Source organism: Oryctolagus cuniculus, chromosome 2, assembly GCF_964237555.1.
Source record: "Oryctolagus cuniculus chromosome 2, mOryCun1.1, whole genome shotgun sequence".
Taxonomy (NCBI): Eukaryota; Metazoa; Chordata; class Mammalia; order Lagomorpha; family Leporidae; genus Oryctolagus; species Oryctolagus cuniculus.
In genome coordinates this window covers 163,636,378-163,649,781 of record NC_091433.1, presented here as the reverse complement: position 1 = coordinate 163,649,781, position 13,404 = coordinate 163,636,378, and the positions used below count along the sequence as shown (strand labels likewise).

General features: G+C 43.4%; 1 protein-coding gene across 3 annotated transcripts in view; it reads right to left on the bottom strand.

Annotated features, from left to right (window-relative positions):
- The window catches only part of CDKL4 (cyclin dependent kinase like 4), a 53,715-nt gene extending 40,311 nt beyond the window's left edge, over nt 1-13,404 (bottom strand). Inside the window, exons 1-4 of one of the 3 annotated variants that reach the window (XM_070069210.1) lie at nt 12,078-13,404; nt 4,880-5,038; nt 1,958-2,085; nt 1,430-1,652 (exon numbers count right to left, since the gene is read on the bottom strand). In XM_070069210.1, coding sequence (XP_069925311.1) covers nt 1,430-1,597 — 168 coding nt within the window. In that variant the 5' untranslated portion in view covers nt 1,598-1,652; nt 1,958-2,085; nt 4,880-5,038; nt 12,078-13,404. The remainder of the gene's footprint in view (nt 1-1,429; nt 1,653-1,957; nt 2,086-4,879; nt 5,039-12,077) is intronic. The other 2 variants (XM_070069209.1, XM_002709908.5) reach the window with 2 other exon arrangements.

Below are 13,404 nucleotides of genomic sequence, written 5' to 3'. Positions count from 1 at the left end.
TGCTAGGGCAAAGCCACAGAATGAAGTGCAGAGTGCTCCGCTCAGGGGAGCGAGGGATGCACAGATGCTATCGCTTGATGCAATGTCAAGGTTTCCCCCGGTTAAATCTCCCATCTTTGGGAAGACCAGCAATTTACATCTTTGCAAGCAAGTTCAGTTAGCCCAGAAAAATGGACTTGCCTGAAGGAAAACAGGTAGTAAGGAGAGGGAAACAAATACAATTTAAAATAATACGAGCCTGTGCAGAATGGAAGGTGAATTTATTAGGGAAGGAATGTGTTTAGGGCACGTGTGGATGCAACACACAGATGTGCTGTCTGGGAGAGCAGAGACCATGCTGAGGGGAAATGTGGCCACTTTTTACCTAAAAGCTCATGCTCTTATTGGGGTACTTGTAACCCAGAAGGTTCTACCTGAGCACTGATTCTATCTGAAGACCTGGGAAGAGGAGGCAGAGGCAGGAAAACGCATTGTTTTTATTTGAAAACAACACTGCAGGGTTCAGACCAACCCTGTAGCTTGCCAGGGAAGGGCTCTAGAGCTGGCTGGCTGACTGGCGCCCTCTGCTGGCCAAGAAATGACAGTGATGTGCTTTTTATCCTGATGGTCGTGTTTTTGAAAACTATCAAATTGTATTTTACACAAATTTGGTGAAGAAAGATGCTACAAATGATATTTGAAAAGGATATGTGACATAATGGTTATTATCCTCCTTCATCCACTTCACAAGGCGGGCTGTGTGTTCTTGCAATCACAGGTTCTTACGATCCGGCAGAAATCTCAGGATCTAAAGCCTCTCCCAGACCTCCCATCTCAGAACCTGCATTTCAAGATGCCCAGCGGATTCCTATGCACACGAACATTTGAGAAACACTGCCCTAGGCCATATGGTTCTAAAATTTTTTTTCATGGGATATTATATATCAAATCCTATCAGGGTAAAAACGATCATAAAAACCTTTATGGAAACAAGGTTTACGTCACTGCGAGTGACATCCGCTCTATCTCTGGAGCCAGTACGTTGCAGGCAGGGAACAATCAATGTCAATGCTTCTGAGGGCAGTGACACAGCCCTGTGGGGCCCTCTGTGCCAGGGGCTGCTTTTGCAGTTGCTGGTAGGTGGGAGAAATGCATTGAGAGATTTCAGAGAAGGGCCATGGTTAGGGAGGGGGACCTAGGACAGCATGGATATTTACCAACCAGAATGGAAGTATTTTAACCATCCACAACCATCCTCATAAATATATCAGAAAAACATGGGAGTAATCAAAAAGTCCAAAGTGATTGATCATCTCATTTCCCAAAGTCACTGACACCAAGGAACTTGAGTCCAACGTAAAAAATGCACATTCCTTATAATTCTTGGTAATTTTAACACATATATTTCACCCAATGCCTCATTATGGATATACAGGGAATGTTAACTCACTTTCAACATACGAATTTCTCTTAGCGCGATTTTCTTCACAACAGGATCATCTTCAGATTCCACAAATTTTTTAATTGCAACTATCTGTCCAGAAGATTTATTTCTACATTTGAATACAACCCCGTAGGATCCTTCTCCAATCTTAGCTAATTTTTCGTACTTTTCCATTATAGTTGAAGTGACTTAAATTATTTATGGATTGACTTGCACTGTTATGTCGCACCTGGAAAATAAGATTGACTCACCTTAATCAAGTTTAAAGGACATTGTTCTCATAGTTTATATAATCCCAATTTACCCAGGATGTCAAAGGTTTATTTCCATCAACTAATTTTAAATCCACTTAAAAATATTGGATGTTATTTTTGTTTGGTTCAGTCCTATGGATTTTTTCCAGGTTTCACACGTTATTTCTGTTAATGGGTCTGTGTTTTCTTCAGTTGAATTAAAGATATTTATGGAAAGGGATCTTATCCAATGTACTGTTTTCATCATCTCCAAGTAAATAACTGAAATATGATGCTGTACAATCCAGCTGAAGGAACATCTCGTAGTCTCGAATACGGTGTTATCTTTTCCCTCCTAATTCACGTGAATACCACAATGGTTAGGAAGAGCTGTGGAACAAGACAGGGAACAAAGTACTCTACTTCTGCCTGGTGGAGAGAAGAAAGATAAAATGTCGACTGTTGAACAACACAGCTTTTAAAAACAGTAACAACAAAATCCTCTTAGGTCTACATTTATTGCTGTAAGCAATAAACATATATCTATATATTTATATACAAATTTACATATCCATAGATAAATCCATGTCCATGTTGATTTTTGTGTATATACTGGGTTGACTTTTCTGTCTTGCATCACCCCTATGTGAACTTTCAGTGACTGTATTACATTTCAAATGATGAATAAGGTCAATGTAATGAAATGAATTAGTAACACAGTAACACTGTTCTATGCAAATTACTTACAACCTGCACAAATACTCTATGACGTAGATGCTATTTCTACCCAATTATACAGATGAGAAGACTGAGGAACAGTGAATCTAGTATGGAATTAGAACCCAGGGAGTTGGGTTCCAAAAATGACAATTAAAAAAATTAGATTTTATTTCAGACATGGAGGGAGGGAGGGGGCAGGACAGGGGGAGAGGAACAGAACTCTCATACACTGGTTCACTCCCCAGGTGCTTGGGACAGTTGGGGCTGGGCTGGTGGTAGGCCTGACCTGAAGCTGGCAGCAAAGAACTGGATGCAGGCTTCCTCCTTGGGTGGCAGGAATCCAATTACTTCACTGCCTTCTCCCAGGGCTTACATTAGCAGGAAGCTGGAATCAGGTTTAGAATCCAGGACTCTGATAGGGAGCACGGGCTCCTTAGCCACTAGGCCAAATGCCTGTCCTCCAAAGACCAATTTTAATCACTACACATTTTCCTCTTGGTTAATTCACAAGAATACACAATTCAAAGACCTATTTTATCCAGGTATTTTATTACTAAAACATCAAGTTAAAGAGTTGACCACTTTTTTCAAAGTACTAACTTACTATTTTACACTTTTTTATTTAGTGGATCCTATTGCCTATCTTTTACAAAAATATTTATTTGCAAGGCAGAAGACAGAGAGCAAGTGAACGACAGAAAGCAAGAGATTGAGCAAGATATCCTCCATCTGCTGTTTACTCCTCGGATGGCTGCAACAGCCAGGACGAGGTCAGGCCAAAGTCAGGAGTCCAGAACTCCAACTGGGTCTCCTCCATAGACGGCAGGAACCCGAGCGCTTGAGCCATCATCTGCTGCCCTTGGAGCATTAGCAAGAAGCTGAATCAGAAGCACAGAGTAGCCCAGACTCAAATCAGGTGCTTCCAATACAGCCTATGGGTGTATGACGTGGTTGATTAACAAGGCCTGCCTCTGTGTCTCTTATTAAAGGGACAAACTGAGGCACACACACTCCAGTAACACATGGAAAATCCAACACTGACTCTGTTAACGTATTTTAACCTGCTTATTATTCTCTGAAAGAGACTGAGATAAAAGCATGCAAACGTTTGCCTTTCATAAACCTACAAATAGGTGGCTGGAAAGAGGAGAGGAGAAACCAGGAAGCTGCACAGCCCTGTGAATTTAACACACTTGGTGAGTGTTACAGCTCCTGGAGGAAATGTGAATATGAGTAAAAGGTGAACTATGAATTTCTATTTATTTTGAAAGAATTACAGAGAGAGGGAGAGGGGAAGGGAGAGGGAGAGAGGGAGGAAGGGAGGAGAAAGAGAGAGAGAGAGAGCATCTTTAATCTGCTGGTTCACTCCCCAAATGGCTGCAATGGCTGGGGGTGCGCCAGACTGAAGCCAGGAGCCAGGAGCTTCTTTTGGGTCTTCCATGCAGGCGTAGGGGCCAAAGCACTTGAGCCATCTTCCACTGCTCTCCCAGGCACATCAGCAGGGAACTGGATTGGAAGTGGAGCAGCTGGAACTTGAACTGGGATGCTGCAGCTGGAGATGGCAGCTTAACCTGCTGCGCCGCAGCGCCGGCCCCGAACTATGGATCTTTAATCATGAGTTATTCTCTTATTTCATTCTAGGTATTTGGTTTGATACTGAGCTATGCTGTGGGGAGCAACTTGGACTAGACTAAGTTACTGGAATTAAGACTTATTCTATGCATCTGCTCTCCCACAATATGGCGCTGGGAGAGGAGGAAACAGCTTCTACACAGCTGCCTCCAGTTCAACCAATAAACAGCAGGACCTGCTCCTGATTGGAGGAGAGCAGCGTACTCGGCGTGTGGGTAGCAGAGTTGGGATTGGTGGAAGAGGACTATAAAGGAGGAGAGAGACAACATGCACCAGGAACATCTATCTGAAGGAACACCTGTGCAGCCCCCGAGAGAGCCGGCCGGCGGTGTGCCGCTCCCCCGTGGAAGTGGGGAAAGTGGCAGGGGGAACCGCCCTTCCACGGAGGTGGAAGGGTCAGTAGCCAACCCGGGAAGAACCAGCAGCAAACCCGGGGAGGGCCGAGCAGACAAAAGAACAGCGCAGGGTCCTGTGTCGTTCCTCCACGAAGAGGGGGAGCGACATAATGGTGCCGTGACTCGGATATGAAGCCTAGGCAGGGCTTAGTGTCGTTCCTCCACGAAGAGGGGGAGCGACACTATGCTTTTCCTTTTTCCCCAACAAGTTCAACACTGACTGATTCCTCAGACTACTGTTTTGATCTCTTAGTCACATCACCCAAACTGCTGAATACAATAAAACAAACCTCCAGGAAACAGTCCCTGGTGACCTCACAATATTTTCTGTTTGCAAGGCCCTCATGGACAATGAGGCTGAGTGTGCATGCAGGAACCAAAGCGAGGCAGAACCACCACAGAGGAGCTGTGGTTCCAGCTGCAGCTCTCCAGGCCTGCCCCCGAGTTATCATCAGTGGGAATTCCTTCCTTCTTACCTGAACCCCAGATCCACTGGCAGACCACACGATGACACTCCATGGGAATGCACAGAATCATCTCACACAGGGATGTCCTAGAACGAATGCCTTCTCTTCTTTCTGGGTCTCTACCCCATCCCAAGCTCAGATACACACTCCACACTACACCTACATGCCCTGTCAAGAGACACAGAATGGGTAACTCAGGAAACTCTACTGGCCGGTGCTGTGGCATGATAGGTAATACTGTGACCTGCAGTGCTGGCATCCCATATGGGCACTGGCTCGAGTCCTGGCTGCCTCACTTCCAATCCAGCTCCCTGCTAATGTGCCTGGGAAAGCAGTGGAGGATGATTCAAGTGCTGGGGCCCCTGCCCCTGTGTGGGAGGCCCAGAGGCAGCTCCAGGCTCCTGGCTTCGGACCAGCCTTGCTCTGGCCATTGCGGCCATTTGGGGAGTGAACCAGCAGGAGGAGGAACTCTGTCTCTCAGTCTCTACCTCTCTTTAACTCTGACTTACAAATAAATAAATCTTTCTTTAAAAAAAGGGAATCACTATAAAAAATAAATAAATGAGTCAAGGCCATTCATATTTATTAATATGGCAGTATTGGTCTCTATCATATTGTTTTATGATGTAATTGATACGTGTTTCCTTCTGTTGTATTTTCTAACAAACAGAAAAAGATTTATTTGAAAGGTAGAGTGACAAAAAGAGAGGGACAGAGACAGATCTTCCATCTGTTAGTACACTCCCCAAATGGCCACATAGCCAGGTCTGAGCCAGATGAAGCCAGGAGGCAGGAAGCCCATCCTGGTGCCCACATGGGTGTTAGAGGCCCAAGTACTTGGGCCACCATCTGCTACCAGGTACACAAGCAGAAGCTGGAATGAAAGCAGAGCAGCCAGGACTCTAAAGGGCATTCTGACATGGCTAGTGTCAAAAGCATTGGCTTAACCCACTGTGCCACAATGCTAGCCCCACATTTGTTTTTTGTTTTAAAATTTATTTTGATATTTAGGAAAGCTTGTGTTTTTGTTTAAATAGTTTCTTGTACTTTTAAAAATGCTCGTAGTTCCTGTTTTCTCCTTTGGCCTTTTTGTTTGCCAGTTTTTTAATGGTATCTTTGACTCCCATCTGTTGTCTATTGAATTTTCAATAAACCGTGTCTGCTTTTTTCCACTATGGTTTTAGAATAGTTTTACAATAGTTTTAGTTGCATTACTTACTACATTGCTAGAATTTACAACATTTATATATTACTCTTCCACCCTTGCCCCTACTTTTGTTTTAGTCTTTAAATAAATTAAATGCTCCCCATAAAGCCTTATGCTGGAATTTTCCCAAAATTTTTGGTTGGGTAAAGGTCATTCTTCAACAGATTCAAGAAGGACCCATGGATATAGCATTCCTGAGATTCTTGAATGTTGTAACTATTCTCAGAGGATAGCTTGGCTGTGAAATCTTTGGTTCTCACTTTTTTCTCTTAAATTTCTTCAAAATGCTGCTTCATTTATACTTTGCAATGTCTGTTGATTTTGATAAGCCTTCTGTCATTCTAACTCTATTACACTCTATTACACTTAAATGTTTTTAGGCTTTTTTTTTTTTTTCTGGGGGCTGTGAGAGTATTTAGATCTTGCTTTATTTCTAGAAAATTTTCTTGGGTTATAATTTCAACTCTTGGTTCTGTTCTATTGTTTTGTTTTCTTCTTCAGTAACTCCAGTTATACATATGTTGGATCATTTTTGTCTGTCTTCCATTTCAAACACTTTCTCTCTAAACTCTTATTTTTTCCTCATTTTTATTTTCTTGGCTGATTTTTTGGCTTTCTTTAAAAGCCTTTATTAAATTTTAGCTTGAATCTTTTTTCCCATCAGCATCTTATAATCTAATCTTTATTTGAGATGACTGTCTTTTTCTTCCAGTTTTTTTTTTTTTTAAACAATTATTTTTATTTATTTGACAGAGTTACATAGAGAGGTAGAGCCAAAGGGACAGGTCTTCCATTCCACTGGTTCATCCCTCAAATGACCACAATGGCCAGAGCTGGGCTTATCTGAAGCCAGGAGCCAGTAGCTTCTTCTGGGTCTCTGACATGGGTACAGGGGTCCAAGCACTTGGGCCATCCTCTGCTGCTTTCCCAGGCCACAGCAGAGAGCTGGATGGGAAGAGGAGCATCTGGGTGTCGAACAGGCTCCCATATGTGATGCTGGTGCTGTAGGCTGGAGCTTTAACCTGATGTGCCACAGTGCTGGGCCCTTTTCTAATTCTTTCCTAAGCTCAGTCAACTATCATTTATACATTTTTCTATTCATTTCTGGTCTTATATTTTAATTTCTGACTCAAAATGGCTTTTCATATCTCCAAAAGAATGTAAGAAGTAATTTAAATCAGTTTGTGTTACATTTATTCTGCTCCATGAATAGGGTTTTTTCTTTCTTTTTTTTTTTAAGATTCAACTTTTTAAATTTTTTTAAAAAAGATTTATTTATTTATTTGAAAGTCAGAGTTACAGAGAGAAGGAGAGACAGAGAGAGAGAGGGAGACAGAGAGAGATCTTCCTTCCACTGGTTCATTCCAAGATGGCTGCAATGGCAAGGGCTGTGCCAGGCTGAAGTCAGGAATCGGGAGCTTTTTCTGGGTCTCCCACGTGGGTGCAGGGATCCAAGCACTTGGGCAATCCTCTGCTGTTTTTCCCAGGCAGCAGGGAGCTTGACAAGAAGTGGAGCAGCTGGGACTTGAACTGGCACCTATACAGGCTGCCAGAATCACAGGCGGCAGCTTAACTCTCCACTCCACAATGCTGACATTGTCATTTTTTTTTTTTTATTTGAAACAGAATCACAGAGAAGCCAAAGCCTCCTCTGGGTCTCTCATGTGGGTGCAAGGGCTCATGCACTTGGGCCAACTGCTGCTGCTTTCCCAGGCGCACTGGTGGGGAACAGGATTGAAAGTGGGGCAGCTGGGATTTGGGACTCAAACCAATGTGGTTATGAGGTGCCAGCACTGAAGGTGGCAGCTTAATCCACTACACCATAATGCTGGACCCAGGGTTTTTCCCCCTTTTTTTTTCTTTTTAAAAGATTTATTTATTTGAAAGGCAGAGTTACAGAGAGACAGAGAGATCTTCTATCCCCTGGTTTATTCCCAAAATGGCCACCATGGCCAGAGCAAGGTTGGTTCCAAACCAGGAACCAGGAGCTGCATTGGGTCTCCCATGTGGGTGTAGGGGCCCAAGTATTTGGGCCATTTTCCACTGCCTTCCCAGGAGCATTAGCAGGGAGGTGGATAGGGAGCTGAGCAGCCTCTCAAATAAAAAAAAAAAAAAAAGCATTTTAAAAACTGAAAGAAAACTATTCATGATAACATAAAAAAGAATGGAATAGATTTAATAAGTGAAGTGCTAAGGCTTGGATGCTGAGCATTACAAAACATCACTGAGAGAAATTAAAGAAGAGAAAAGGAGAAAAGTACCATATTCATGGATTGGAAAACTCAAGATGTCAGTTCTCCATAAATGCATCTATAGATAAGATTCCATCCTTATGAAAAGCCCAACAGGCTTTATTTAGGGGTAGGAATTGATAAGATGAACCCAAGATTTATATGGAAATGCATGGAATTCTGAGTAGTCAAAACAACTCTGAAAAAGAACAAACTTGGAAGTATACTCCCTAACTTAAATTTACTGAAGTTAGTAAAATAAGAGAGTATGATACTGGCATAATGCCAGACGTATATGAGTATGCCAATGGAACATAATAATGCGCTAAGAAAGAAATCCTTTTATTTATGGCAGTCTTAGTCTGTTCTGTGCTGCTATAACAGAATAGCTGAGACCGGGTGACTTCTAATGAACAGGAATTCATTCGTTCCCAGTTCTGGAAGCTGGCAAGTCCCATATGAAGGTGCCAGTCCCTGGTGCAGGCCTTCTTGCAACATCATCACATGGCAGAAGGTGGCAGGCAAGAGAGCAAGAGGGACCAAAGCCCCTGTTTTATAATAGTACCCATCCCAGGCTTGTGGGTAGAGCCCTCATGGCTAATCACTTCCTCAAAGTTTTACCGCCCAACACTGCCACATTGGAAATTGCATTTCACCATGGGTTTTGCAGGGGACAACCATTCAACCCATAGCTGCAAAAGCAGTTCAGTGAGGGGCAATCAGTCTTTTCAATAGGATAAATGAAGAAACAGCAAAAAAGTAGACATCTACTTATCTCACACAGTATGTCAAAATTAACTCAAAATGGATGACAGACCAAAACTTAAGAACTAAAACTACACGACTTACTGAAGAAAAAATAGAAGAAAAATCTTTGTGACCTTCAGTTAGGAAAAGGTGTTTTAGATGTGACACCAAAAGCATGAGCCATAAAATAAAAAATTGATAAAATGAAATTCCTCAGTTAAAATCTTTTGCTCTTCAAGTAAGATGCCCCATCAAGAAAATGAAAAGTCACAGACTGAAGAAAAATATTAGCAAGTCATGCATCTGATAAAGAAATTGTACGCAGAATACATAAAGCACACTCACAATACAACAGAAAGTGAAGCACAATTTAAAAATGGAAAAGATTTGAACAGACATTTTACCAAAGAAGATACACAAATACCTAATATAAGCACATGAGAGGGTGTTATTAGAGAAATGTAAATTAAAGTACAATATGACACCACTCTGCACCCACTAGAGCGGCTCAAATCCAACGGACTGACAAATTCAAATAAGGATGCATCCAAGCTACAACACTCAAACATGGTGAGTAGGAATGCAAATGGCAAAGCCCCACTGAAAAACAGTTTGGCAGAGTCTCAAAAGTTAAACAAATATAAACAGCAGTTCTACTTCTCAGTCTTTAGTCAGAAAAAAATTTTAAAATGTATCCATAAGTAAATAGAGGCAAATGTTCATAATACTATTATTTGTAAGAGCCTCAAACTGAAAACAATTTGTTTGCTCATCAATTGATGATTGGATACATAAAATGTGCAACTATCCATGCAATGAAATACTATTATTTAATAATAAAAGGAATAAACTATCGGTACACGGTATAATGTGGATGAGTATTAAAAGAAATACTCCGAATGAAGGAAGTCAGACATAAAAACCCACATACTGTACAATTCCAGTGTCATGAAATTTCTAGAAAAAGCAAATGTGTGACCAAAGTGTAAAATCCAGATCTGATTATGAGGAAACAGCAGATGCAGCCAAACTGAAGGGCATTCTCTAAAAAACTGACCTACATTCTTTAAAAAATGTTAAGGTCACGAAAGAAAGACAAAAGTCAAAGTACTGTTCCAAACTGAAGGAGACTAGGAAACATGAACACCAAATGCCAAAGAGATTCTGAACTGGATCCTGAAATGGGAGTGGGGTGGGGTGTGGGTTGGAGGAGGGGCAGGAAGTTGGGGAAGATAACGGTGAAGAATAAGCTGGAATAATTGGCAAAATCTAAATACTGACTGTGGGTGAGATATTACATTCCTGGTTTTGGTAATTTGTCCTGTAATTATGAAAGAAAATGTCCCAGTTCTTAGGAAGTATACAGTGAAGTATTTAACGGTGAAGGAATAAGATGCCTACAATTCTCTCTCAAATGGCACAGAATACTTAGTACAGGTATGGACAAAGAAGCAGAGAGGAAATGTAAAGTAAATGGAGCAAGATGTAAATAACTAATGATTGAGATATATGGGAGTTCATTATATTGTTCTTGCAAGTTTGAAATTATTAAATCGATATAAAGCTATTGTAAAGCATTTCAACTCATTTTGCTTCTTTATACCTACTTTCACTAAACCAAAACCATCTTTCTCAAACATCAACACAATTGGATATTGTCCTTTCTCAAAAACGTCTTAGGCCTCAAATGCCACTGAATGAAGTTCACGTATATCTTTATTTCTTGACCCTCAACTTATTTTTCCAACCTTGCTTCTCAGATTCCTCCCCCAAACACTTTCAAGTCTCTAAGTCTGGAATGTCTGACCTTGAATTCTCTTTTTTTATAGCTCAACTCAACACAAAATGTCTTTTTTTTCCCTCTGAGTCTTCCCCAGTCCCCAAAGCCATGTCCTTTCTCTGCCAGTGGGCTGTGTTAACAACTTCCCCTACCCTTTTGTTTCTATGTTGTTTATCACACCTGGCTGCCATTGTGAGCCCACTGTCTGGTACCTGCACTTCTGCTGATGTTCTTTTATTTTCTAAGCTTCCCACTGATGTAAAATGACTTTTTAAAGCAAAGGCATTAAGTACATTTTGTGTAGTACTTGGCCATAGGAGGCATATAAAACAGGACTGGGGCAGGGGATAAAGAGGAAACCGCGGATATGGCTATGGGCAGGGGTGCAACCGGTAGAAATATTTCTCAGGTGTCAGTGGCGTCCACATTGCGGCCATCTGCCTGTTGGCTACAGGGCCTCTCAACTCAAGAATGTTACAAAATATTCGATTCTCAACAAAATTCTATAAAAAAAGCAAAGTCAGGCATAGTGACTACAGAAAGACACTTGAATGGATCATTAAATTCCTTGGGGAATTTTCTATTTAATTTTCTTAGTCACAAGGATTTGCAATACGATGCACACAGAAACAGAACACTCCAAGGGATGGATTGTTTTCCATGACTGTATCACAAATCAAGTCCCCGGGGCTCACATAAGCCTAAGGAATAGAGCAAGAAAGAAAAACAAATGGGGAGAAGCCGGGCGCGGGACAGACAGCGAAAAACCCACTGATTTCTTCATCCATTAGATTCTAGGAATGAGGGGAAAAGGGAGATTTTCAAGACCAGGCCCGATCCGTCTGGGATTCGACAGGCCAAAACTTACAGCCTGCTACGCTGTTCGGTTTCCAAGGAAACCTAACGCATTTATATTTAATAAAAACTGGTCAGGAAGACGGGTTGTTAAAGCAATCTGATCTGAGTTAAACACAAAATACTGAATTCCCAAGGTAAACGCACCCCTTCCCACACGTGGGCGACCCGGGCTGCCCACTCGGCCGCCTCCGCGGCCGCCCTGCTCCCGTGGAACCCGCCGCCCCGGCCCCTCCGGCCCCTCCGGCCCCTCGCCTCCTCCCCTTCCCCCTTCTGGGCGCTCCTCTTCTCTCGGGGGCTACTCGGGTTCCCTCAGCCGGGAGCCTCCACCCCACGCCGACCCCTCCGGCCCCACCGCCAGCCGCGGCGGCCGGAACCCGCACTTACGGCGCGGGCAGGGGCGACGCGGTCTCCAGCAGCCCGAGCAGCCGCAGCCCGCGCGGGTCGCTGTGAGCAGGCGGCCGGCGGCGCAGCAACTCCCCAGCGAGCCGAGCCGCCGCGGCGTCTCCGGGGCAACCGGGACGCTCGGGCCCCGCGGGGCGGCGGCTTCCGGAGCGGGTTCCCCGGGGCCGAGGCGAGCTCAGCACCAGGGTGGGCGAGCGCTCCGCAGAGCCCGAGGTCAGGGTGAGGGCTCGGCAGGGGTGCGCGAGGGCGGCGCACCGGAAACTTTGATTCCTTTCTCCTGAACGCCGCGGGCAACAAGAGCGCGGGGATGAAGCCCAGACAGGCTAGACAGACACTGTTTCGTCGGCTTCTCCGTGAGGGCAGAGGCCCTCTTGGGATCGCCATAGTGTCCCAGTAGCCTTTCCGTGACAAGCAGTGAGCTTTTCAGCTGTGGCCCACTGATGTCGCTTTCATTCATCAGCAAGCATCGCACTCTAGGAGTGACTCAGAATAGGGCACAGGTTTGCCACTCAGTAGGGAAGAAACTCAAGCGAACAACTAATGTTGAGTGCTATATGGAGATAGTTATTACCCTCAGGAAGGAGAACTTTGCCAAAGCTAACCTACCTTTTTTGTCCCTAGTGCTAATTTAAAAACGCAGAATGTATGGTAACCAGCCCTCGCACACTTTAGTTTCAGCACGAGTAAAAAGCTCCCCACATTGGTCAGACCTAGGATGTCCTTAATGCTTGCTCTTCCTCCCTCAGCTGTCTTCCCTTTTTCTTATCCATATTAATTCTCCATTTCCTTAGAACTATGTTCAGATCTCCTCCCATGTTTAGCAAAAAATCAGACTAGAAACAATCATTTCTTTTGAGACCAAACATTTCCACTGAACTCCAATCTACGCATCAGCTTACACCTACCCATTTCTTTGACTTCTGCCTTCATTAGGCCACAGAAAAGCTTCCCGTTCAGTATACAACCAGTCAGCTTATGAAGAGACCTACTCGTCATTTTTCATCCCCAGGGTTGTACCTGACCTCTGCAGTTTCCGAGGCTGCCGACTTCCAGCCACTTTGCTCATAAGGAGGCTCTTACATTCGGGCCCATCTTTGCACTCGAGCTTCATGCCATTTCTAAGCCATGCTGCATTCCAGGGCACTCTTTCTTGGACATGTGTTAGTTTGCATATGCTTTTGTTTAGGCTACAGCCTTCTATCTGCCTGTGGTAAATACGTTTTCTTCTATCAACAACCTGGTTTATACATCTTTCCACATAAAGACTTTGATTTTCCAAAGCAGAATTACTCACAGCCTTTAGATCACT